The sequence below is a fragment of the Melanotaenia boesemani genome, chromosome 9 (assembly GCF_017639745.1).
Source record: "Melanotaenia boesemani isolate fMelBoe1 chromosome 9, fMelBoe1.pri, whole genome shotgun sequence".
NCBI classification, from domain to species: domain Eukaryota; kingdom Metazoa; phylum Chordata; class Actinopteri; order Atheriniformes; family Melanotaeniidae; genus Melanotaenia; species Melanotaenia boesemani.
Window position 1 is genome coordinate 8068056 of NC_055690.1, and position 27316 is coordinate 8095371.

The following is a 27316-nucleotide window of genomic DNA, read 5'->3' on the forward strand; positions in this document are numbered from 1 at the left end:
TGGTCATTTGTAGCAGGTTGTAATTTTAAAAACAACCTCAGAGAAAAAAATGAAAGAATTTTGCCCAATGCAGCCCATTCGCTGATATAAAAACTCATATTAAATTTAGGAAGTAGCCTGTCCTGCTTCACCCTCAGGTGACTTACCTTGCTACATTTAGATTAGTTACGTTGTGCAGAGCTTTTTCTGTAATATTAGATGCAATTCTCCGATTTATAACTATAATTAGAAGTAGCTATGTAGTTATGTTGGAGTCTTTAGGCACATAATAGCTTACATTAGAAGTTTTAAAGCTCCATGGTAGAAATTTAATTTAAAATTCCCCGAGCACCCTAACATTTCAGTTAGAAAGCCAAAACCTTGGTTTCTTCATCACTTCTTTCGTGCATGAGTCTGAAGAAGTCTTTTGTTAACAGGAGACCATCTAAGTCATTTCCCAGTGAAAAGACCAAATTTAATTTCATCATTGCCTGCTCTGATTCAAATCTCTGCATTGTCATTTGTTTGTGCTCTTTTTCCTCCTCCCTCTTGATAACAGAAGCAATATTTCCCTCTACCTCCAAGAATAATTCTTAACCAGCAGAGATAGTCCAAAAAGGGGAAAAGAGAAATTCTGTTGAGATAGGCTTCTCAGGAAAATTGAAAAAAAAAATGTATTATTAATCCCACTGCCCAGCATCAACACACAGCACAGGCTCGTGTGCAGATGTGCTCCTTGTAGAGAAAATGGAAACCTGAAATGAGTATTTTTTTCATTCTGTGATGAAATGTGGAAAACAATAACATTTTCATTGAAAAAATGAGCCATGAAACACAGAGCTTTTTAATTGCTCAATTCAGGAAGCAGCTATAAGGTTTGAAATGATTAAAAGCAGGTTAAACATGTTCTACATGAAATAAAATCCCAGAAACATATGAATAGTTTTGTTTTTCTAATGTCTAATGATTTATATTTACTCACAGGAGTTCCATTAAAACCCTTCACTGTGGGGACCATTTTATACTTTAATTACATTTAATTACATTTTGTTTAACTGTGTTTAAATAGTTAAAATTTTCTGAGTAAAATCTGTTTTTAAAGTTGGTTTAGTACCTTTTTGGACTCTGATGTTTTGCTATAAGTATTCTTCAGTCTAGGTCATAATTTAGATCTTTGTGAGCTGATCTCTGTTCCTACAAAGAGCCATTTTCTCTCATAAAATTCTCACCTGGTTTCATGTCAGTAAATATCCAAATGATGAAATACCGCCTTCTCAGCCCCTCTGATTTATCTTTGGTCCTTTGACATAAATCTGTATATAGAGTACGGCAAACTAGCTCTGTCTCTATCAGCTCGGTCACTCATTTATATTATCTTGTCAAAGAAACTTTTACCACAATACTACTGACACAAACAAGAGAAGAAACAAAGAGGAATGGTTCAACCAAGAAAAGAAAAAAAAGTTAATCTATCACATCTAATATTTTAGTGTTGCGTGTCAATACTTAGTTTAACCTGCATTTTTTAAACTTCACATGAACTCATTATTTATTTTCTTTCAATAAAGAATCTGAATAAGTTGTTCCAAATTAAAGGTATTGCATAGGAATGACTGACATCTAGTTGTAAAGATGGGCATCAGAATTACTTCCAATACTAAGCCCAGTTGTGAATGGATGGTGGCCATCAGTGGCCAAAAATCTTCCAGACATAAACATGTTTTCATCTGTGAGTGGAACCAGCAGCCTCAGGTGCAGCGATGGCTGCACAACATGCAACTTCAACATTGTGTACATGTGTACTGTGTTCTATGAGCCATTTAAGGCTTCACTTTTCCCAAACAGTGCTTTAGTAAACTATCCAGTACTGCAGTTTTAAAGCTCAGAAGTTTCTCACTTCCCACACAGTTATCTGTCCATTCCAGCGGTCTGCAACGTTTCCTTAAAAAAGAACCATATTTACAGCCTGTCCCACCAAGTTAACATAGTTCAGAGCCACAAAACCTGTTTCACTATTACAAATTACTTAAAATAAGCAAAAACTGTCAACATTTTATTGCATGTCAAACGGGCACACCATCAGAGTTCACATCTACACAGCAGTTCAGTCTGCTCAGTATTGTTGACTTTACTTGACTCATCACAGAGTCTGCTGGAGCTGAGTCTTGATGGTTGCTGTCATTTCAATGCTCCTGTTGTTTTTGGTCTTTGTGGAAAAATTGGTATCTCTAATTTTCTGAACTGTTTCACGCTTGTTTTTGTGTTTTAATTCTAAGAATAGATGCTCTTGTTATTTTAATAATAATAATAATAATAACCTAAGCACCTAAGGACTTAAGTCCTAACACTGAAGGACACTAAACAGAAGAACATTAAAATGAATAAAAACAATAAGTACAAAACAAAACAGAACAGAAGACAACATAAAGACAGTGAGTGTGTGATCAGGTGTGGTAGGTCTGTCTGAACAAATGTGTTTTCAGTTGTAATTTGAAGAGTGGAAGAGAGTCTGTGGTATGGCTGTCAGGGGGAGGGGAGTTCCAGAGGTTAATGAATGATTCTTTTGTGGATTCTCCATTTGTGAGCACCGTGCATGTATCAGTGTCTCTGGAGTTGCCACAAAACCTGCAGCAGTAATTTAGTTTGGGAATTTGTTTCTACTCCTTTAAAGTATATTTGCACTGCTGAGATTTCATTATTTATATTATTTACACCTTATTTTTCCCCTGTATTTTACTAATTATAGTTACCTTAGGAGCAATGGGCTGTCATGTTACGGCACCCAGGGAGCAGCTGGGGATTAAGGGTCTTGCTCAGGGGCCTGAGCTGGGTCTTCCAGCCCCAGAAGTTTGTTTCCATAGAAATTTAACACACAAAAATTTCCACAGAAGTTTTGAAATGGCTTCATTTTTCTTTTTCTTTTCTTTTCTTTTTTTCTTCCAGTACTTTTCAGCAAATGCTGTGTGTTTGTTCTGGAAGTGTCTTTCAATGTTACATGTTTTGTTCTTTGCTAATTTATCACCACAAATCAAACATGTGCAAGCCAGCATTGCTGGCAATAAATGGAAATGAATATGTTCTTGCAGAATTGCACAGCCATTCCCGAAGGGCTGAAGAGTTGTGAGCGGCTCAAATGCTGCAGGTTGCAGACCCCGTGTTCCGTCCAGAGACCCGTTAGCAAAGATGATGGCACAAATATGGAAGCTGCCATGTGGACCCATAGCAAGGAGATATAAATGGCTTTTTCTAAGAGAATAAAAACAGAAAAGTTGTTTTAGTAAAGTGATGTGATACAGTAGAAACAGTTTTTAATATTACATTTTTCTGTAACTGACCTTTAACTTTTGTTACACGCTGCACATTTATAGATAATTTATCCTAAAATAACATCTCATTTTACTTTACTAACTGTAAAAACTGCACATTTGAACATGTTGCTTTAGTCTATAAAGCAAGCATGTAATACTGCAGCAGGCGGGGCTGTGACAGTGATAAAAATACATGTCAAACTGTAGTTTTGTTTCATTTACTTACTGCATGGGCCAGCAGCAGTGGTGGTGGGTGTCTTGCCCTGTGGTGCCCTCCACGTGCCAACTTTAACATTCAACAAAACTTTCTAAATGTAAACATAACACAAGAAAAAAAAGCACATAATTCAAATTTATATGGTATAATTACAAAAGGCTAAAAGAGTTTCCCATGAGTCTTTAAGAGCTTTGTATAACTTAAATCTTTTAAGTTGACTTTCTGCTAAATTGAGTGAAAATGGTTCAGATTCTATATTTGAAAGAAACTTAATGATTAGAGCAAATCTGACTTCCAATGTGAAACAAACTTAATGAACATGGTTCAACAATTTTCTTGATTTCAAATTATTTGAAATAAACAAACTAAGTTTTAATCACCTGCAAAAGAATTAAGTGGGCTTAATTCATGGCTTTTTATTTTTACTTAACTATTTACTGATGCAGATTAAAAAGAAATAAAAAAAGCGCTGATGTGTTACATGTATCTTTAAAATGGATTATTTCCTTATATTAATCTGTGTTCATTAAAAGATTTATAATTACTTGATGGTGTTTATTGTTCATCTAATATGAATGCATGATCCACGTGTTTGGGGATTTTAATATCAGGCATGTAGGAGTTTGCTTATTAAGTCAGTGAAAATGAACTCTTTTTGCATTCATGCATCTGTCCTCAGCGTCGGAGTGAGCTCCACAGACAGGGAATGGGAGGAGGAGGAGAGAGGAGGGGAGGGTGGAGGAGGCGAGAGCGAGAGAGAGTGAGCGGGTGGGAAAAAAGTGCCTGAAACCATCTCTCTCCTCCCCGTGACGTAGCTCGGTGTGGACCCGGGTGCGCCGCTTTCTGGTCCCATCCCAGCAGAAACCACGTTGGCTGCTGCTTCCTCCGTCCGCACAGAAACAAACCAGCGGTGCGGCGCGCGCGGTGCCGGCGCGGGCAGAGTTGCGTTGCGGATACCGGGTGTCGTCCCCCCCCCACCCCCCCGTCCCTTTTTTTTTATATATATTTTTGATACTCCACACAGCCTGTCTTGTCCCACATATCAGTGAACTGTTTCCACGCTGCTCAAAGAGAGAGGAGAAAACCTGCTCGCTGAACAAGAGGGAGAGAAGAGAGGGCGGACAGGAGAAGAGGAGAGGAGAGAGAGAAAGGGAGAGGGGGGGGAGGGGAGGGGGGGAGAAGGAGGAGGGAGGAGGTCGCTGTGGTCCCTCTCTTTTCCCGGACTGAATCTCCCAACGAGAAGATGCTGAGAATAGCCGGCGTGTTGGCTGTAGTGGCTCTGGGGCTGAGCGCCGCTCTCACCAAAGGTACGGTAGGTGAAGGGCAGCCCGCTCCGTGCGCTGCGCTGCGCGAGTGTGTTAAGAGTGATTGGTGTGGGGATGCAGAAAACATCCCCCCGAATCAAAACTCATTGCTGATTGCGCTGGTTGTACTACGTTTGTTTTGGTAATCTTTCCTGAGTGAGAGCACTGCTTTCTTTCAGGTCTTAAACTGAGCACTTCAGGTGTACAAGCTGTTAGTTTGATCTTCTCTGACATCAGTTGTAGGCTACTGTATGAGTGATTCTGTGGTTGTCAAAACATATTCTAAGGTGACCTTTTTCGTGTTATCATCAAGAGGATGATGATTTCTAGTACGTTGAAATACTTTAATCTGTTCGTATTTACTGTTACATTATATTTTTATAAAGAGGCTGGATGTGGGAAAAAAAACGCCATCAAACAGTTTGATAAGCTTGAGGCACTTTCCTGTTGTTTCTGTTTTTGACTGCCGGAGAAAAGTGAAACAAATAATGTGTGAAGCAAGTTGTGACGCTTGTTCAGCCAAAAAGCTGCAAATATGTTGCATTAGGTTCCGATAGTTTCCTCACGTTGAGGGAAGCTCCTACTTGAAAGCAGGAGAAAATTACTCCCAAACCTTGAAATGTAGAGATAGAAATATCTTTGACAGTGAGTGCAGACCTTCCACAAGTACCCAGATTGAGCTCACACAGATACAGATTCAAATCTGTACCAGTTGGGTTTTTGAAGCCAAGTATTGTTTAAAATTCACCAAAATTTCCATGAAAACATCTAACACTGCATGAATTATATCAATTTATTCTCATTTGTAGCAGCAATTAGTTACACTTTCCAAAATAACAGTTATTTAACACACAGACAAATGTTCCCATCCAGATGTCATAGATGTGTGTCACACTGTTGACACTTTTTTTTCTTTTGCTTCACTGCTGAACTAATTTTAGTCTCCCAGTACCCCTGCTGCAGTGGGACTGCTCTATTCTCCAGTGAGGACGGCGTGTGCCGTAGGTAAGATGGTAAATGTGGCAACAGGTTCGTGCTAATCAACTCCCTGTAGGCCCGGGCTGGCTTTTCCACTATGAAATAACAAGGTGACACCTGTCAGTTTCGTCTGGCAGCTGAGAGACACTATAGCTGTGATAAGCTGTTCATCCTCCTTGCCTCCTGACACAGCATGGAGCCTCCTTGTTGGCTGGCTGTCTGGCTCGCTGCAGCTGCAAACTTTGCTGTGTGTGTGGAAAGAAAACATATGCTAATAATCCTGCTGCAGGCTGTGACCTGGTCCAGGGGTCAGGGTTTGGCCCTACATGCACTTGCAAACAACAATGGGATGAATCTTATCTGCTGGCCTTAGGGATAAATTGGGGAAGAGATTGTGTGTTACCTGTTTAGAAAGAAACAATAGTTTCCTTCTGAGTAGAGATTATTTTCTTTCCATCAAGAACTTGCCTGTGAAGTAAACAAATTACTGGTGCGTCAGTGGAGGTGGAAAAAACCAAGCAAGCCGTGGTTTTAATTGATTCCCCAGAGCCATTGTGCAGAGCACTTGAAATCAGGGGAAAATAAAAGTGTATTGTCTCTGGACTGTCTATCTGCTGCTAAAATGGCCCTCACTACATTTCCTCCCATTCCTGACACAGCTGTCAGAAACAGAAGCTGAAACAAATGATGTTCCCCATCTCTAATCCTTGAATCTGGTCCCCTGTTTCGGTTTTTAAGTAACAGCTGAAATGATGCTTTCAAGTCATGTGTGGGAAAAAAAAATCAGCCTCTTTAGATGCACAATGCAAAACTGCTTTCCAGATAACTTTGATAAGATAACACAGATAACACTGATACTTCTGTTTAACCACTGTACCGTTCCAGAAAAGCTGGGATGTGCAAGTTCCTTTAATCACTATCATCCTGGAATCCTCACTACAGACTGAGCATGCATATGTGTGTGTGTGTGTGTGTGTGTGTGTGTGTGTGAGAGAGAGAGAGAGAGAGAGTCTTGCTATGTGTGTTTCTCCTGAGCATGTGTTGGAAATAATCAGAGCTTGAAGTGTTAACATCCCTCTGTGTGTGTGAGAGAGAGCAGGCTTGCTTGTGCATGTGCAGGGAGAGTGATAGAGTGCAGCCAGCATGTTGACAGCCGCCAAGTATGCAGAAACGGGCGTGGAAGTGATGTGGTTTACAAAGGAATTATTGCATTCACAGATACATGCTGTGGCTCAAACGATTTCCCCGGGACCGACCGTGTCGCCGAGCGACAGGAAGAATCTTCTGGCAGCGAAGCAGAAAGAGCTGTAGAGTTGTTGCCCGTGCTGCCCGGAGTTCTGTTTTTGTGTAATTCCAAGCAATGTGAACTCTGAATTTAAATAGCTCATTACCAAGACGGTGTATTTTAATTCATCTGCCCACTGTGTGACTCTGTTGGTGGAACCCTTTTGCTGCTTTATTATATCCAGATAAACACGCTTTACATTTTTATGCTGTCTCTCAGCACACACACAGTCAAGATGTAATATTCGGTCTCTGGAGAAGCCGCCTTGGTAACCAGCCATGGCAACTCTGATGTGTCCTGGTGAAGTTACAGGATGGATTGAGGCAGGTTTTGTAATTAATCCTTCTCTGTGTGTGGTTTTGTATATGTTGCATTGCATGGATGGCAGTGATTGTGTGAGTGTGTAGGAGGTGTTAAGAAAGTCAAGGTGATAGTCATTTGAGGTTCCCATTAGCAAATAAAAAAGGGTGACAACAAACAAAAACAGGGCAGATTTATGTCCCCTCTTTGTAAGGAGGAAGTGCATTATGGGAGTACTCCATAAATCCTCCAACGAGGCTGTGACACAGAATGTGGCTCAAATCCTGTCCGGCCTGCCGCGGCTCAGCCACAGGAAGGAACAATACAGATTTATTTACAAACGCTTGCGTTTTATTCCTTTTTCAAAGCCCTCTGCAGCGTGTATTTTCAGAGGAAGGAAGGCTTAAGTGGCCGCTGTGATGGGGAAGAGTGCCAGACCACTGACACCCCCACTCATACACACACACACACACATCTACAACCTTCAGAGACAAAAGATGGAGTCATAAGTTGAAGGAGGGTTTCTGTAATCCCACAAGCACTGATTCTAGATCTGTTGAAGATCACGCAACACCAGATTAACAGTTCCTCAATGCACACTAAACCTAACTCTTTAGTGAACAGATACTAGTTTTATTAACATCACTCCAGATATAAATCTTCCCTTTTTGCCTTATTCTAAAGAATGGGATGAGTGTAGCTCCTCCCTAAGAGGACAGCATGACAAACAGCCATTAAGAAATATTTGAGCACCTATGTAAGGTGGACAGATTATGTCCTTTATTTGAATAATTGCTGTTAAAATGAGGAGAGTAGGAGGGAGGGGAGTCATAGAGTGTGTGAACATGAGCTCAACTGCTTGAACTGGATGCAGTGAGTAGGTGTCTCGTTATACTCCTCGTCTTCTTTTTTTGGTTCCTTTGAGTGGTCACAGCTGACCATACTTGGCAGTGAGTATTGAGGCTGCCAAGGCCCATCGATTTGCCCTACAGAAAGAGATGGAGCATTTGATCTGAGACAAGGCCAAAGCAGGTTTTTTTTCTCCTCAGGATTAAGATTGAATTTCAAGTGTTCTTTTTAGATGCAAGAAGGAAGGAGGTCATAGCCAGATCAGGGGAGCGAGAACTGAGATAAGGTTCAAAGGATGGTCTAGAAAAAAAAAAGCAAATTTAAAACTTAAGCTTTAGAACACACATGATCAATGCAGAAAAGTCTATGTTAGTATGAAATTACAGATTTACAAATAACTACTGACAATTAATAGAGTTTTGGAAATTCTTACTCACACAAACAAGGAAGCACAACAGCTAAAATCCCCAATCCAGAAAAACTAGAAAGTTTTCTGAAATGCAACAATCTCTAAGCTGTTGGTAATTTTGTCCTCTTAGACCAACTTTAACTGTCGTGGTCTCTGGGTTTTGGTTAAGGATTTAGTAGACTTGTCTTGTGTAGTTCTGTTTTCCTTGTCTTATTTTGTAGATCTTCCTTTGGCTTTTTGCTTCCTGTGTTGTTAATTTTGTTCGTTCACTTCACCTGTTCTTTATTATTCCACCTGTGTGTGTGTGTGTCATTGTAATGTACCTGTCATGTTTCCCAAGTCTTCATCTTTGTTAGTCCAGTTTTTGTAATTAACATCTTAACTTCTGCTCCGGTTTGCCTCCTGCCTCGTCAGCCTGCATCGCTGCACGGAGACATTAACTTATTTAGAAAATTTAAACAAATATCCAGTAGTGTTCATTTGAGTCTATGGCATGAATTACTTGCATTTGTGTGAAGGTAATACAAAGGCTCAGGCGACAGACATAAGCTACCATCTACTTGTGTAAGGTAAGCGATTATTTCAGATTCCTCTTGCAAAGCTTGAAAAACAACAGTGACTGAGATTAATTTTGATCTAACACAATTAAAAACATGCCTTTATAGTATTTGAGTAGGTTGCTGGGATTCTATGTTTTCTAATATAATACTGTATTTGTGTTTGTTTGGTAAAGTTTTAAACAAACAAATCAAGTAGCCACATTTTTGTTGCTTTTCAGAAATATGTGCACTCAAAAGAAAAGAAAAGAAAAAAAAAAACGTGCTAGGTGAATGTAATAAAACCTAAAATAAATACTTTAATTTAACAAGACAGAATATTATTGACTGACCTGCAGTACCAGTCAAGCGTTTGGACACACATTTCCTTTGGATTTAATGGGGATGTGTGTCCAAATGTTTGACTGGTACTGTAAATGTCCATCTAGACATATAAGAGTGAATGTAACATATTTCCCAAGGATCTAACTTCATTTTCTTGTGCCATTTGAACTTGTATGATAGGAGTATGAGGTACTTAATTTATTACAACTACTTTTAAAAATAGTACAACTAGATTAATTAATTGCGCAGATTCAAGTGTTTTCATCAGAGATGCACTTTAATTATGTTTACCCCAGCTGGTGTGAACTTTAGAAAAAAAAACAAAAACACACAAAGCAAGCTGGGTTTGTTGGAATAAAACACCAGAAAGGCAACAGGGATGTAGCAACAGCTTGGAAACATGTTGCTGCGAAAACTCAGTAAGCAGAAAGCCTAAAACTTCAAAGACTAACAGACTGTGCATTATCTCGTCTGTTCCAAATAAATAAATAAATGAATAAATAAAAAAATAAAACAAATTTTTTTCCATGTCTGAGTCAGAAAATTGGAGCCCACTGCTTTAGTGTGCCTCCAATTAATAGGTATGAACAGCTTGATCCAAATATCTAAATTATTGATACCAAGGTTAGTATTGGTATCGATCGATACCAGTGTGATGAGACTGATGTTTTTTCGTGCAGAGGGTTTTCGGGTCAAAAAGGGAAAGAATGTGAATGAGAGCAAACTAATAGCAGGTTTTGCTTTTGTTTAGTTTATTTGTTAAGTTATTTTATTATTTGTTACACTGTTGATGTTTTAATTTAGTTCACTAACATAAAGCTTAATTTTTACTTTCTCAGTAATTCTATTCAGTTAATAAAAAAAAAACTTTTTTTATTTGACAAAATCTTTGCACTCTGTTTTATTATGATCATGATCAATAATTAAATGCAAAATCATGAAATAATCGTGAAATTTCAAGCAAAAGGTTTGGGTAATGGTATCAGCGATACTTGCCCTGGATTTGCTTGCTGTCGGATTGACACCAAAATTAGCAGTATCAGCCAGAACTACCATTTAACACATTACTCATATTCAGCATTAACACAGAAAGTAGAATTATTTCTAAAAATAAATAGAAACTCAGGCACACATCTTGGTAAAAACCTATGAAAGTTTGTCCTTCGTTTTTAAACAGCAACATGTCACAGAAGCTTAAGCAGAAGTGTAAATCTTTTAATATTCAACTAACATTACACGTCTAAATTTCAAGCTTTCTGATTACCAAAATCCAAATCAAAGCTAGTTACAAAGTTATGTGCAGACAGTTGTCCTGGCAACGGTCTGCAAAGACATATTTGGAGTACAAACATCTGAAAATGGCTGCTGTTTGACAGGGACACCCTCAGACAGGGATGTGGTTGCCAGATCTGTATTTCTGCCAGATTCGTATTTTTGTCGACTGCGCATGCGCATCGCGGCGGCCATCTTGGACGCTGAAATACGGCAACACCGTCTAGTCAAATCTGTGTGGTAGACGCTTTTTAGCTTATGGTGAACAACTTTTTGGTAGACGCTTTTTAGCTTATGGTGAACAACTTTTTTCGCTTTTGTTGTCGCTGCCCGAGCTGTACTGCACATATTGTGTCTGTGAGGTGCACGTAATCTATATATATATATACATATGTACATATATATATATATATATATATATATATATATATATACGTGTATATATATATATATATATATATATATATTATACATATATATATATATATATATATATATATATATATATATATTTATTATTACTGTGCCCACACTGTAATTGTCTGGCACATGTAGGAATTTGTTTATGGATGTGCGCACCCTGTTTCATGTTAAGGTTCCTCTAAGATTAAGGGCTATAACATTTGGGCTCGAACATTAACCCACAAAAACCCTATTTATTTGAAATGAAGAGGATTTACATAAGTGTAGAATTTAATCAAACAATACACTATAGTGACTGATGACCTTAAATATTGTTGTCAAATAATAACATAATGGCATTCCAAAGGTAACAACACAGGTCACACTGGAGGAGAACATCAGTGAAATAAATCAAAGGATATTTCTACTGACTCACACATAATAAAATTTTGTCAATATGGTGAGAAAATAACAGCTAAGTACAAATCCTGATCCTGTATAACATGCAGAAAACTATGTACTGCACATTAAGATTTTCAATATTTAAGGGATACAGCAAATTGAAGTGCATTTCAAAATTACAATAGTGTATAGATATTTGTGGAGAACTATGAACATTTCAGTATTACAAAAATGTGCAGATGTTTGAATAAAGATTTTTATTGATGCTACACGTTGACAAATGAATTGAATTTCACAATAAGAAATTTACACCTAGCTTAACAGAAAACTATTTACACAGTAGCACAAAAGCAAGCGTCTATCCTCTAAGGAGAGGGGGTGGAGGTTGTGACCTCATTATGTATCCATATTTGTGTAAGCGTTTGCACAGAACGCATTTACTTTAAGTTTTTTTTCGTCCCCACACTCCTCGAAGAATTTTTCCATATCCTCCATCTCTTCAAAAATAAACAAAAAGTGATCCCTCAATTCGTCCCTGTCTTCACTGTCACTGGCCTCCAAGCCCTCACGCACAGCACTCTGATGACTTGGGCTCATGCGCAGAAAGGCTGGCTCTTGAAAATCCCCCTTGAGGCTGCTGTGGTTGTCCCGAAGCCACTGCAGTGCTGGTTTGAGGTCCCTAATGAAGGGGTGCTCCTTGAAGAACCACGGTGTTGCCGTATTTCAGCGTCCAAGATGGCCGCCGCGATGCGCATGCGCAGTCGACAAAAATACGAATCTGGCAGAAATACAGATCTGGCAACCACAAGGGACACTCCCACTTAGGAATTTGCACATTACTGCCTACCTCTGTTCAGGAGTTGTAGGTGAAAGTGATTTGCAAACTGAACCCATAAGAACTATGTGATTAACATGAATTATTCTGGTAAATTTTATGCTTCTGGATTAATGCTTGAACTGCATGATTTTAAACTGTTGAACTACAAAATCTGATTTCATGTAATTGAAGCTACATGTTTGACTAATGTAGGTATTTTATTGTAGCTTCAGTATATCATTTTTCATGTGTCTGGGAAAATGGTCGATGTTACAACATATGCTTTAGAATCTGTCTTCTTGTAGGACTGTCTAACTATATTATGCAAAAATCAAATGATAAAATAGTTCGAGCCAGATGGTGACTTTCAGCTCACATTGACTTTCAAGTAATAACCTCCTTATGCCGTCTCCACAGCTGCATGTTTAAGTGTTTGTGTGGGTATGTACCATTGCTGCACTGTCACTCTTAATCTCCACTTCTTCTTGATGATGAGCTCTGTAAAGTTGTTTAAAGTGTCTCGCCACACTCTGATTTGCTCTGAGAGCTCTCCTGGTTATTCAAGAGGCTCCTTCTGCCACCTTCGTCAACGCTCCTTTTATCGCTCATTCCTCTTTCCAATCACTTAGCTCTGGTTCAATCTCACAAGCAGGCTCTTTTCTGTTTTTTAGTCCAGGGTGATGATACATTGAGACACATACACACACACACACTGATGAGTAGTAAAGGATTACAATGAGAGACAGTGTCTGTCCTGTCCTTCTCCTCCAGCTGGGTCTGGCTGACCTGTGAGAAATGATCTCAGTGAGAAGATAGGGAGAATTACAGGACGCACAAGAAGAGGGTCAGAGTGAAAGTTACAGATCTTTGTATTTGTGACTCATAAATCTTCACATTTGACAAGTGGAGCACTCTGGGTGGAGTGCAGACTTCTTGAATGGATGCGGGGACAGAGCGAGAGTGGCAGAGCAACTTGGAGGAACCTCTGCTATGATTTGCAGCATTTACTTTGTGTGATGCTTTTATCTATCCAGCTGTTCTCACAGCAAACATTCCTACAGCAGGTTGTAATGTCTACCTGCCACAGGAAGGGAAAAGCTGTGAACTACTGCTGGTCTCAATTCTCTGATATTCTCAGAAGGTAACTTGCAATTTTACAGTTAGCTTTTATTGATTGAACAGATAAGTGACAATGGCACTCATTTATCAAAGGAACATTGAAATGAGCAAATATCTAATTGCAGGAATGATCTTACGATTCGATCCACGTGTGATTTATAAAATGTTCGTGCCTGACTGATCCCAGGGCCTTGATAAATGTGCTGGCTAAAATTCAACATTATTTGCATGTTACACCCTTAATTATTCATGGTCCAGAGGCCTCGCCCAGTGAGGTCAAACCATGGAGAGGAACAGTTCCGAAAGCCTCACTTGTTCAGAGGAAAAGAATAAAGAGGGGTTGTTTGGCAGCCTAAAAACCAGCGTTGAGGTATGAACAAAAATGCTACATTGAAGAGGATCATAGAAGCAATTAATAGCCTCGCCATTGTTGATCCCACTCCAGCTGAAGTATGAATAAAACTCTCAATAAGTAGCATATATATGCCCATAATTAATAATTAATGAGGGCTTATGTGTTCAGAAATGAGCTTTAGAGGTTCTCTATAAGTGGATTTTGCCACTGTTGAGCCTTCTGCCTGTGTTCTGCTAATGCTCAAACAGCCTCTTGTTTTTCTGCACAGATTTTGACTAAATCTCTGTATGGTTAAGCATATTCCACAAAATTGTTTTGCTTTGCGGCACTGTTTCATTGGCATATCAACATACTTGTTTTGAGCGTGCACCATGGCTCATTCATCAAAGAAATACAAAAGGACGTTATTGGAGGAAGTGAGGAAAAGAAAGTAAGTGACAAAACAGGAAACAAGACAAGAGTCAACATCAGACTGACTTACTGGCTGGAGAGATCCCAGAGAAGAGACAGGACGCAACATGGATGCTGAATTGCCCGTCGTTAGGGGTCACCAAAGAGAGAAAATCTACCAAAATTCATTAGTTGGGTTTTAACAATAATACAATGCTATTGCCTAAACCCAACCAGGAAGTGACTTGTTGTTGGCTTTCTATGTAACCATTAATCCAACATCAAGCTGTGTTAGACAATTAGAAAACTTGTTGGATAGAAGGCATCACACTGATACTAAGCAAGGCAAAAAAATTAAACAAAAAGCCAAACAGTTATATTTTTGAGTCTTCCACCTTGTGTTGGTTCTATTTTTAATGCTTGTTTACCCACATACCTACAGTACTGGAGCTGCAGTAGGGACTGGCTCATGAGCCTGTTTTCAGGTCAACTCCATGAGTATTAGTTGTTGGTCTGCACACTTAGTGCTGATGGTTCTGATACAGCTATGTATTTACTCATGAATTACAAGGTTAATGATCATTCACAGGTAGTGGGCTGTTCTGTTCATGCACACATATTAATCTCCCAGTAATTATTTTCTTGATTAATCAACAGTCCTCTCAACATTAACACACAAATGTGCACCATATAAGCAGCCCCTGTGATTTTTATTTTTTAATTTTTTTTCTTTGATGATTGTATTAAATGCTCATTGCTTGCATGTCTGTTTCCTTTCTGTGTTCTGTTTCAATTAATCTCTCCATTTCCCCATGAAGGCAACAGTTGTCATTCCAGATGCTAGCCATTTACAGGCTGAGCAGTGAACCTATAAAATCAAACCATACATGCACGCACACTAACACATGTTTTTCTGTGGACACACACATATCCTGCAAAGATAAGATAAAAATATTCCTCCAAAGCTGTAGCTGCATGCATTCTCAGTGCTCAGGACTTTGTAGCATCAGGAGGAGGTCTACAGATATGTCTGCAGTGATAAAAGGCTTGGTGTTAGGGACTGGTTGTTGTGAGTTTTGTCAGTGCCTCGGGTGTTTGTCCAGCCTGCCAGCAGATGCTGCAAAGTCTGTCACCCCACTGCATTGGTTATGATGGTGGCTGAAGATGAGGTCTAAATAGTGTAGAACACCTTTGTTCTTTTCAGATGCAATCAAAGTGTTTCTTTCTTTTCATAGTCACTGAAATAAGAATGATTAGTCATTTCACAGGCTGAACAAGCTGTTTACCAAACATTTAGTATCATACACTGTGTTATCAAGGTGCTGAAAAACAGCTGCTCTACTTTAAGTTACTATAAATGCTTTGAAAGCGACATCACTATTGTCACAGCTGTATGACAACATGGATAATATGCAGGCTTACACAAAGCCAATAACTGGCACTATCCTTGGTCCTGACATGAGCCAGCAACACTGAGCAGGGAAGTAGTCCGATGGTGCTACCTATTGAATGGAAAGCATCTTTCCTCTTTCTATTTGCTCATGTCTCAGCATAAGCGGGAGTTTGCATTCACCAGAGTGTGAGGAGTTTTGGAGGGAGGCAGACACCAGGGACTTTGCAGGCTGTCACAGCTATGATAAGGCTGAATGGAGATTGATGAGTGACAGATGGACGGTTGAAAATGGCCAGGACATGTTGGGCATCTCAATGTTAAGAAGCATTGTTTTAACTTTTAGTCATTAGAAACTTAAAGTGATGGTATTTAGAACTGTAAGACTTGATGTAGGAAGTTCTTGCTAACTGAAATCCCCCCGAAACTGATTTAAGGTTGTTACACACTCTACGAGAAACAAGAACTTTGTTCTTGTTCTTGAGGCCGCAAGAACAAGAAAAGCTTTGTCAGCAATGGGCTTGGGGAGTGGCCGTGTTATGTGCATTAGACAACTGACCCAGTTATTTAATATTTAATGTGAAATTTTGTCCGTGGCAGGGCCGGGTTTATGCGTTTTGCGGTGTCCGTGTTGCTGACCTACATTTAATCTGTTGCAGTTATGTGTTTAATTAAAGTGGACTGTCATTGACATTTTACAGCCACCAAATTATTAAAACTGTTAATGAGGTTTTGCACAAGTTGTACAAATCACTCACAAAAAATGATATTGTGAATCACAATTATTTTACAGGAGTAGTCATTTTGTCAGACCTACTGTAGGTCAAATGCAGTTGTTTGTATGTGCATATGTGTGTGTGCAGTAGCATTGGGCCACAGAGCCAAGCACCACAAAGCATCTAAAAATAAAGTGTTCCGGCAGTCTGAGGAGCCTGTTCTGGCCAGTGGCCAGTGATGCTCACATACAGGCTGTGACCATATTTCCAACCGGCTGCAGAAATCCAGGCACAATGATCCATGAATCCTGCTGCTTTGTGATGTGTTTATGGGGAGGTGTGTGTACTGTAGGTGTGTGTGGACACATATCAAAGGCCAAAGCTCAAAACATGAAATATGTCCATGTAAGATAAAGACTTTCATTCCTAGACATCTGTAGTGAATTGTTTTTGCCACTAAAACAAACAAATACACAAACACACATATGCACAGGTGGAGATTTGGAACAGGTGTGACCATCTTTATGAAGGTGGTTTGTCACGGGTGTAGCCATTTTTTTCCCCCTTCACTGTAACTGGGCCACCGGTACATTCACCTACACAGATACTCACACACATCAACACACACAGCAAAGCAGCATTCCAGTGTCCTGTGGCTATTGCACAGGCTCCAAAATTGCATGTTCAAATGTGCCTTTATGTGTCTAGGTCAAATCCTCCAGGACATGGACTCTCTGCTGGCTTCTTTCATTTTTTTAATGGGACGCTCAGGGCCTCATTTGTTCCTGGGTGTCTTGGGAAAAATCATGATGGGAAAAAAAATAAAAGGGGTAGGAGAGGAAGCACTGACACTGTCACACTGTAGGGGCAGCTTTAGCTCATACTTGTGTCCTGTAGCTCTTCCTCTTGTGTTCCAGTCCTGCAGACATCAGCCTGGCTGTAGCAGCTTCCCATGTGTTACCAGGAGGAGGATCTGGGTCATTGTGTTCCTCCTCCTCCCACTGCTCTGCATCCTCTTACTCCCTCCTTGTTTATCTTCTGTTCCATCTGCCTCCATCTTGTCTTCATCCATGTCTTTTCCTTGTCTGTCTTTGTGTAATCTGGGAGCCAATGATATCAGAAATTCAGTCTCTTTGCTTTTTGTTTTATGTTCCTCCATTCTGCGGTCCTCATCTTTTTCTGTGCTCCCGCTGGGTTTTCCTGGTGTAGCATTAGCGTGGAGGTAATTACCGACGGCAAGGCTTAGCCAGGGCTTATCACACTGTTCTCTCCTTCCCCCAGGATCTGTCTCCCCTTTCTCTTTCTCATTGACTTTCTCCTTTTTTTCCACAAGGACCCCATGGTGAGTCTCCTTTTGGAAGGGCATTGGGTTAAGGACATTCAAAAGCTCAAATTTTAATCCAACTTCTGTTTTCATTTTGGCCTCAGAGAGGCTTATGCTGACTTTTGTTGAGCTGTGTTTTATCAAGGCCAACATACCCTGAAGGGGCTGGGAAAGTGACACTGAATATACAAAATAACATAAACAAACATGCTGGCATGCACACGGTATTTTCAATAGCCTCATGAATTATTGTGACATATTTACATGATACGAAAAAAGAACTAATTCATCAGCATTCACCTTCCTTGTATGGACATCATATGCACTTATGAACCCTGCAGACTTTAAGCTACTAAAAGGAATTAAAAGGTTACATTACTGTGGGAGACAAATTTTTTCTTAATATAACTCAACTCTCCCACGTTCTCCTTGCCTTCTATTTGAATATCTCGTCATTTGGATACACTGCATACTGACTGAGTTACTCTTGTATGTGTGTGTGTTTAAAGATCAATCACTGTTCACACCATTATTAAGCCTCAAGTTCACTGTTTGCTTTACATTTTGTGTTAGGTAGCTGTTCATGACCACTTGTGTTGCTCATGCGTGCATGTGAAAAGTCAGGTGTGTGTTTTTTTTTTTTTTGGTGTGTTCATGCATGTTCATGCGTTTGTGGAGCTGGGACCCCTTGAGTTCTCATTATGGTGAGTATGGATGGCCAAGTTCAGGCCTAACATCTGTCTCTGAGAGTGAAAGGGGCCCCACACCAAGCTCTTTGCCGGGAAACATCCTGCGAGGCCAGCCTGCTTTCTGCTGAATAACGAGCCACAAAGCGGCAACTTGCTCTGCAGAAAAGTTGTGCTCTCCACATCATCTCATAAATCCAAATCTAGGCTTACTAATAGCATATGAAACATCACGCGGCAGAGAAATATGTCCATCAGAGAAGAGACTGCAATCCTCATCTTTGTTTTCCATTTGTTAGGACATAAACATACTGATATGTAAACCTTTATAAAGGCAGCAGACGACTCTACATCTTGCAAAAAATAGATTTTTCTATAAGAAGGCATATGTAGATTTATAAATGCATAAAGTGTTCCAGGTGCTGAGTAATTACTCTGAAGATTTACTGCTTACTAAAATATTGCTTGTCTAGATAGACTTCAACTTCATTTTTCATAGGGGGTATAAAGAAAATCACTGTTTCTGTTCATGAAAGCATATGTTTTGGTGGCTGAAGTGCCTAGCAATTCAAAATTCAGATAAACACAACCCTGTCACTTTATTTGGTGAGGAATGAAAATATCTCATTCGGAGAGCCATTTCCGCAAGGTAGAATGATCCAGCCTTCTCAACTCTATTTCTATCCACATCTCGAAAGTCAAAAGATTATTTTCTCTTGATTTTCTCCATTGATACAACCAGAGAAATGCCATTAGATGTTATATACAGCTGTTAGTGCTAGACAGAAATGAAGTATGTGGGTACTCTGTCAAAAACCCAACTAGGAAATCTAATGTTTTGTTGGTGTTATGATCTTTTCTAAGTCTGAAGCTGGAAATTCTGTCTCCATTTGCACAGTCAAACAGAGAGAGACATGGACCTAGGATGAAACCCAACGGGTTAACGAGGCCATATAAGGAGAGAAATTAGTGACATAATGGCTGCAAATGTGTTTTACAAGATTACAAATGTATAAACCATTTTGTGAGAAACATCTGGGACTTGCTAATGCCTGAATTCACACACACATATATCAAGCAATTTGAACACACATGAAATAATTTTACACATGTATAGACTGCAAACTACACAAACATTAATGCTTTGCACACAGACTTTTTTACACATGACCCCTCAGATGTGATGATTTTGGTGTTCAGAAAAGTTTCCCTGTTCTTACAATTGTTAAATCTGTGTGCATGCATCATCTGAAGGACACTGATTTACTTGCACCTACATAAAGATTTTTGAGACTCCCATCACACTTTCACAGCTCCTCATAGTTTTAAAAAATGCATGCTGTGTTTAAGTGCTGGTGGCTCATCTAGATTTGTGGATTCATGCAGACTGGAAAAGCAGCTGCCTTCCATAGTCTCTGTATTGGCAAAATAGTATTGTAAAATGAGCTAATATCTTATCTCACAAACTTAGGGATTGCCATCAACTCAGGAACCAAGTCCAAAATCTCATCCTGTTTTTCCTTCAGATTTTATTTTTAGTTGGATTACAGCTTTAAAAAACACTTTCAGAGTTTCTCAGAACAGATGACTGGAAAAACGAAATGGAAAAAAATAAACTCCATAATGTTTGTTCTCTTGAGCAAAGACAAAGCAAAAAAATAAATAAATAAAAAAACATAGTGACAGTCACACTGTGACAGGGACACATTTTAATAAGTAATTTCAATGAGGAGCATCAGGTTATGAAAAAATGTGGTCTTAACTTAGAGCAACACCAACTACTACACACTGTAGCTTTAATATTTCACGCAACCACATTAAAATAATATGACAAGGCTCCGCCGGGGAACACTCGGATGTCTGTAGTGAGATTTTAGTCTGCTTTGCTCTCTCTCTAGTTTCTTTTTTTGTGTTTCTGTATTTTATTATGCAATAAGATATTTGAGAGTTCTTCCTCGTGTATAAAGCTGAACATGAACTATTGGTTTTTTGGTGCTTGAGACTCATTGGTGATGGAGTCTTGCTCATTGTGATGTGGTGGTGGTTGGGCTGTTTTTGCTTGATTAAGAATAACATAGCTTTAGCTTGGTAAGAAGACAGAATGTAAAAAAAACAAAACCAAATGTAACCCCAACAAGCAGTGATGTGACATGTAAAATGACTGTTGTTTAACACAACATGGCTTTAAGAAGATGTGCTAAGGGGTCTGTGAACAAGTTGCATTCACTCGCAACTCTTCATATATGGAGGTCAGTCGGGGCCTGTTGTGTCAATTTTTAATGCAGAAGCTTTCCCAAACTGACACTTCTGCATCTGCAAGGCTTCCCAAGGTAGCAAGTCAAAGAAAATGGGTACAACATGAGTTAAAACTGACATAAAAGGACGGTTTGATTTAAAAGGGAGGTAAGGGAGGCTCGACTTCCCTAGAAATACAGAGGAGCTCCCCTAAAGACATCTAGCTGATACTTTGAGGGGGACAATTCCTTTGTGTTTATTTATTTTATGTAATTTAATCTTCCAAATGATGCAGGTAATCCGTTCTGTTTCCTTCAGCACCATGGACAGCAGCATTGTTACAGTAGTAACTGAGGATTTTTTGGTAGAAACTATATTTTTGACTACATGCACTAATATATATGTGCGTGCACCTGACTTTGCACGTCAGGCGCACTCCAGGCCAAAAGGCTCCCCTGAAAGCCCCAGTGTAACACGAGCCCTGCATAACAAATGGCAAAACATGTCACGCTTAGTTGATTTCACAATTAATCAACCATTATTAATTATTCATAAAGACCTCTCAATACCATCACTTTCCACAAAGGATTATGTCCAAACCATATCAGCAGATCAGCACATATTGCAGCATAATGAAAACAAAGTTACACAACATCTCTGTGCTTCTGCTTGTGTTGCTTTTTCATTTAATGTCAGATGCAAAAGAGGCGTGCCAGAGTGGAAAAGTATGGCAAATGAAGGGTTTGTCCCTCCAAACAAAAGCCATCCTTGTTGGATTTCTTTGTTTACTTGTTTCAACACACCTGATTAAAAATGAGTCACTGTGCAAACTTAAATAAGCTGTTGGATCCTTTTGATTGGTATCAGGTATGTTGGAGCAGGAAAACATTGGAAACTTGCATGAGTGGGGTGCTTGAGGGCCATGCTGCAAAGCTTTGCATAAAAAGTCATAGATGAAGGAGGAAATACATCTAATATGTTTCACCACATCTCTGCAATGGGCTGGCAACCAGCCCATGGTGCACCCTGCATCTCACCTAGCAGCCCCTGAGATAGGCTTCAGCCTCCCGTGACCCTGCACTGGAATAAGCAGATAGAGAAAATGGATGGGTGGATGTTTCACCACCTGCAGAACAACTACCAGCTATGCACGCTAAAGAAAAAGTAAATGTGCAGTAACTGGGTTAAATGAAAAGGAAGACTGTTTCTCTGATGGATTTAAATGTTATTATGTCAATTTATAATTTTGTATAACTCGTGTTGGGCTCAGAGTGCAATGTGATGAGTTAAGCATTGACACGTTAGAATATACGGATGGAAAAACACAAACTGGTTTCAAACTTGATGATAGTTTGGCTGTTCAAAGAGTCGTCAGTGTCGTCTGCCATTCTGCTACAGAGCAGCTGGAAGCCTAAGCTAGCTAGATGTTTTTCCATGTGTTTCAAAATGTTCTATTTAGTTTTAAAATGTTCAGAAACAATTTTATAATGTAGTTTACAGAAAGAAGCCTCCAAGTCCAGGTAGAGGTCCTATTACCTTTAATGTTTGTTGTCTCTGAGAAAAATCCAGAGTTAATATGTAGTAATTATTTATAGTTGAAAGAGCATGGGCGACTTAAAATGGGACTTTTTAGTAATTCTTGTGGGCATTGAAAGATAGAAACAAATAAAACTTAAAGACCTAGAAGTAGTGTTCATGTGATTTTAAGCATTAATAGTGTTTTATTAATAGTATTTCTCTGGGAATAATCGTACCAAGAAAATCAAGAATCATGATATCTCTACAGAAAAATGAAGGAAAAGTCTATCTGCAGGCTGCATGTGTTTGTAGTGGGCTGGCTACATATCACTATCAGTCAGCAGATCAGGGTTTGACTGCTGTCTATACTTAATCTAGTTTGAAACTTCAAGACCAAGTTACTTAGTGCTATTTGGGTCAAAAACTAAAGTTTAGTGAGGTTGGGGAAGCAGTAGGAAAGTGGATGTTTGCCTTCGCTTTTATGATTCTCTGAGACCAAGCTGTAAGCTGTCTGAGCTTGTAGCTGCTGCAGGCATTGCACAACCCATTAATGCAAAGGATTTCCTACAGAACCCCCCCCCCCCTCTCTCTCTCTTGCTGTCTTTTTTTATCTCAGTATCTAAGCACAAATTTAACAGGGTCTACCCGTGCTCTACCTCTCCGGCTGCTTTCAGGACATGGGTTGGTGTAAAACTTTAAAATGAATCTCATTGGAAGACATATCACATTAGTCTGTGTGAATTAATTCACACATTCTTACAAGTAAAAACAGAAGTTCTATCATCTACTTTGCAAGTAATTCATTGCCAGCTGTGAAGGGAAAAAAAAAAAAATCAAACCATCTGCTGAACACGTCCCTCTCGACTATATGTGTAGCAGACTGATGAGAACAATCCAACCTGTCCTTAAAGCTGCAAATGATCTGCCTCAGCTTTTTGCCAATGCCATTTTCCCTCTGATTCTCATGAGTCAGCCCAGAATATCTTAAGGAGATATGAAACAATCCATCTCTGCCTCATAAATGCAAGGAAAAATCTCTGCTCTAATCCCTCACTACGTTTCAAAATTACACTTTTATGTTGGTGGAATACCCACAGCTGCTGCCTTTCGCTCTCACTTATTTACAGACATATTACGTACACACACACACACACACACACACACACGCACGCACACACACACACACACACAAAAATACAAAATTTAAATATCAGTGAGTCCTCCCCTTTTATGTTATGCCCTAAAAACAAATAGATGATATTGAGCTGTGTGGCATTTCCCAGGTGGCATTTTCAGACACTTGAGTGTGACCACCTGATGCTCAAGATCTTATGAGAGGGCTGTTTGTGTGTGAGTGTGTGTTTGTCAGAGAGGGGCTCTGCCATCATGCCCTCTGAATCTGCTAAATCTTGGGAAGTCTTACCCCATGTGTTTGAATGGTGACAAATGTCTCCTGCTGCCTGTTGCCAAGAGGGCTGGACACCAGTGGAGGGCCACAAACACACACATATTTCAACAGTTTTCTCCACTTTTTCTCTCTTTTTTTTCTCATCTAGCTCTAATTTTCACCTTTCACTTTGTTGGTGTTGAGATGAGTTGTGTGGCAAATGACTTTTTCTTGGCTGGATGGAGAATTTTATGGTGGCATTGGTGCTTTCATCCGTGGAGTCCCACGCTGCGCTGTGTTCATGAACTGACATTGTAATCACACCCTTGCCACTTTCTGTCCATTTCCAGCACACCGGAAGGGTTTCAGCATTAAATGCATATATTGGTGGGGGGGTGATGGAAATCTGTGATTGAGTGTTGTTAGAGGGCTGGAGTGAAAAGGTGAGTGACTAGCTGACAGATAGACGAAGGTACAGAGGGGGGAGAAAAAGGCAGGGAAATAAAGTGGGACTTTGAATGACAAAATTGGACTGCCATGCTATTTGAATTTGCTTTCTGACCAACTTTTATCTAAATAAATGTGCAGTATTGAATGTCTGGCCTGTTTTGAATAAACAGCAGAAGTCTTTTCTCTTCTAGTTCTTCCTGTGTTGACATTTACCATCTGTAGCTGTCTGTGCTTGACAGCTGCACACTTGTCAAAGGCTGGTTTGCAGGAAAAATACCACAGACCTTTTTATCACAGAACACTCGACATACTTTAGACGTGTGTGGAAGAACTGTCTGTAGGAAAAAAGAAATTAATATTTGAGATTCATGCCTTTTAGAAAGTGAGCAATAATAAATGTCCCTTGTTCTGTATCTATCTTCTTTTGATGCTTTACCTGCACGGACACTCGCTGCTTTCTTGATATGATCACACATTTAGGTCTTATACAAATAGTTGAGAATAAAAGAGAACACGTGCAAGTCACTGAAGATGGAAATTTCCATTTTTTTTCCCCAACACTTTCCAGTTTATTCTGTAAAAAATAAAACAAATAAATCAAATGGCTCCAAATCTCTCCAAAGTGGCTTGCCCAAAAATGAATAAAAATTCAGCTTTGTGCAAATGTCTGAGGCTTGATTTCAATTAAGAATCAGAAGAAACTGAATTAATTTGCCTTTTAGATGTGGCACTTTCACAACAGTTTACCTGAAACACATAGGCCGATTGCTTAAAATTATACCAGTTACCGGTTCACAGTGAGTTCATGCTTAAATTTAAATAGAAACACTATTTTCTTCTAACAGATGACAAAAGTAATTAAATAAATTTGCTAACAAACCATCTATAAGAATGATTTAAGCATACATCCTATGAATTATCTTCATGTGATGAAAGGGAAAGTTGGAGTTTTTTGTCTCTATATTTAGTCATTATTGTGTCTCTGTGCATCGTTATTAAACTGATGAGAAATGGATGCAAAATGTATAAAAAATTAGCATGTCGTTAAAGCACAAAACTCTTTGAGCACTTTATTAAAGGCGGTTACTCTGTGTTGCAGATCATTGCTTTGTAAGAGCTAATCCTAAGGTGAAAGAGTAGCATGAAATATTAAAAACATCTTACATAAAATACAGATAGTCTGAAGTAGGGCACAGTTGTTTTCCTCTTCTGGTTCTATTTTGAAAGCAAGGTTTTCAATCCCAGTAGGGTGGCTTTTGGTTTACCTTTTGTTTTCAGCTGTGCCATTCCTAGCTGCTTTCAGTTGAGCTTTTAGTAGGAGCCTGTGTTTGGTCTTTTTATATTCAAACTTGTTTTTGTCTTTCCTGTTTTCTCTTGAGTCTCTGAGGCTACATGATGAAATATGGAGGTACAGTTAGCGGCGCTGAGTAGGGATTAAAACCTCCGTCCTGTGACACAGCTGAAAGCACATGCCTTTTCATGTGAAGGCAAGTGGCTCTTCCAGTGTCATACTGCAAAAAGGATGAAGAATTAATCAAAATTATTACATCTGGCATTCTGGTATGCAAATACTCTTGTTAACATGTGTGTGTGTGTAGACTTTTCTTTTACTCAAGCTATGAATAAAAGATGGATGTAGGTTTTGGTTAGTGGACTAATAGTTTGATTTGAGTAACTTATTTGATGCCTAAATGAGCACTTTTTTGATGCAGTATTGGATCTGACTGAGAATCTGAGGACACTGGGTGCATCAGTTGGATAGCAACCACTGCTAACCTATCGATCATACCTGCAAAGCCCTTAGGAATGCATTTATTTAATCCTTAATATAATTCAACTAAGTTATGATATACTGCGTGTGTGTGTAAATGTTTTATATTTCCTTGAAGAGTGTATACCCTGTTTCGCAAGTTAATCTACATATTAATTTAGTTTTTCTCCAATTTTCTTTTTTTATTTCTTATTTTTCATACAATGTGATTTAGAGTGAATATAATATTTCAGTAATCAAACTTAGATTATTTAATGATCTGTATTTTATTTAACAAAACTGCCAATGACAACAGCAATTTTTTTTTAATCTAATTTATAAAAATACAGGATTGCAAATATTGTGCAATAAATAGGTTATACAGAACTGAAAACAGTTTTGCATTAGATTTTTCCTTTTATACCATGGCAGAAAATGGTCAGACTTAGCAGGGGGTCATTCTGACATCCTCTGGTACCCTAAAGGATCCTATCATTTCCATTGCCATTATTCCAGCCCAAAACATCACTCCACCATCACCTTGCTGACATGGCAGCCTTGCTGGGACACATTGGTCATGCAGCTATCCAGAACTCCATTCATCGGGATCATCCAGTGTAGCACAGCCCACCGCTGTCTGAAATTTAGTTTAGTTTGCACAATTTCACACTTCATATGCAGAAAGATCCTTCTTTTCCCTCAAACTACACAAAACTGACTTGCATAATAATATGAAACAACTTCTTATAGTTCCCTTTAATTAATTAATTAAAACTGTCTGAGATTGTTATCAGTTATACAGACAGGAGAGACAACACAAGCTAAATCTGACACAGAAAAACCAAAACCCCAAATGTTTCATTAATTCAAATCCTTCATGCAGAATCAACTGGACCAAAATGTAGGAACTGACTCACTTTTGTGACAGCACCTTGTGGTCATTTGAGGAACTGCATTTTGTGCTGGCTCTCCTGTCCTTTTTCTTTTCTTGTTTTTTTTTATAACTATTTTTCACCCGATAACAGTATCATAGAAAAATTGCAAGAGAATTCAAGGTCTTAAGGTGTTATTGCAGTTAATAAAATGCCACTAGGATAGAAAAGAATGTATTTAATAGCAAAGAGGATTTAAGATGGTAGCAGGAGATTAGGGTTCAATGTTTTACTGGGCCAATTCCCTCTGAGTCATTCTCCCTCCACTCTGTTCCATCTCGTGGGGTTTATGGACAGGGGGGTGTCTATAAAGTTACATGGGTGAATGGATGCACAATGGGAGTGTGTGTCTGTGTGAGTGTTAGGAAGGCTAGATGTGTTAGCTTGCTGTAGGGAGGTCAGCAGCTGCAGAGTTTTTGAGGCCGATACAAATGGCCCGCTTTTATCTGCGGTTATATTTCACACCACCATTCAGTGAACTCATCATTATCATAGCAAATCTGTAGATTAAGCCACCAAAAAATGCACCTTCTCTTTGACTCTGCAACCTTAAGACAGCGGGAAGACACAGCTCTGGAAATCTATGGCACATCAACTTGGTATTGACAAATCCAGCAACCGTTTTGAGTCTTAATTACCTTGACTCTGCTACTGCCTGCAG

General features: G+C 39.2%; 1 protein-coding gene across 1 annotated transcript in view; it reads left to right on the top strand.

Moving 5' to 3' along the window:
* The first annotated feature begins 4702 nt into the window (after positions 1–4702).
* Positions 4703–27316, top strand: part of LOC121646338 (calsyntenin-2-like) — a 311928-nt gene continuing 289314 nt past the window's right edge. Inside the window, exon 1 of the mRNA XM_041995254.1 lies at positions 4703–4811. Coding sequence (XP_041851188.1) covers positions 4748–4811 — 64 coding nt within the window. The 5' untranslated portion in view covers positions 4703–4747. The remainder of the gene's footprint in view (positions 4812–27316) is intronic.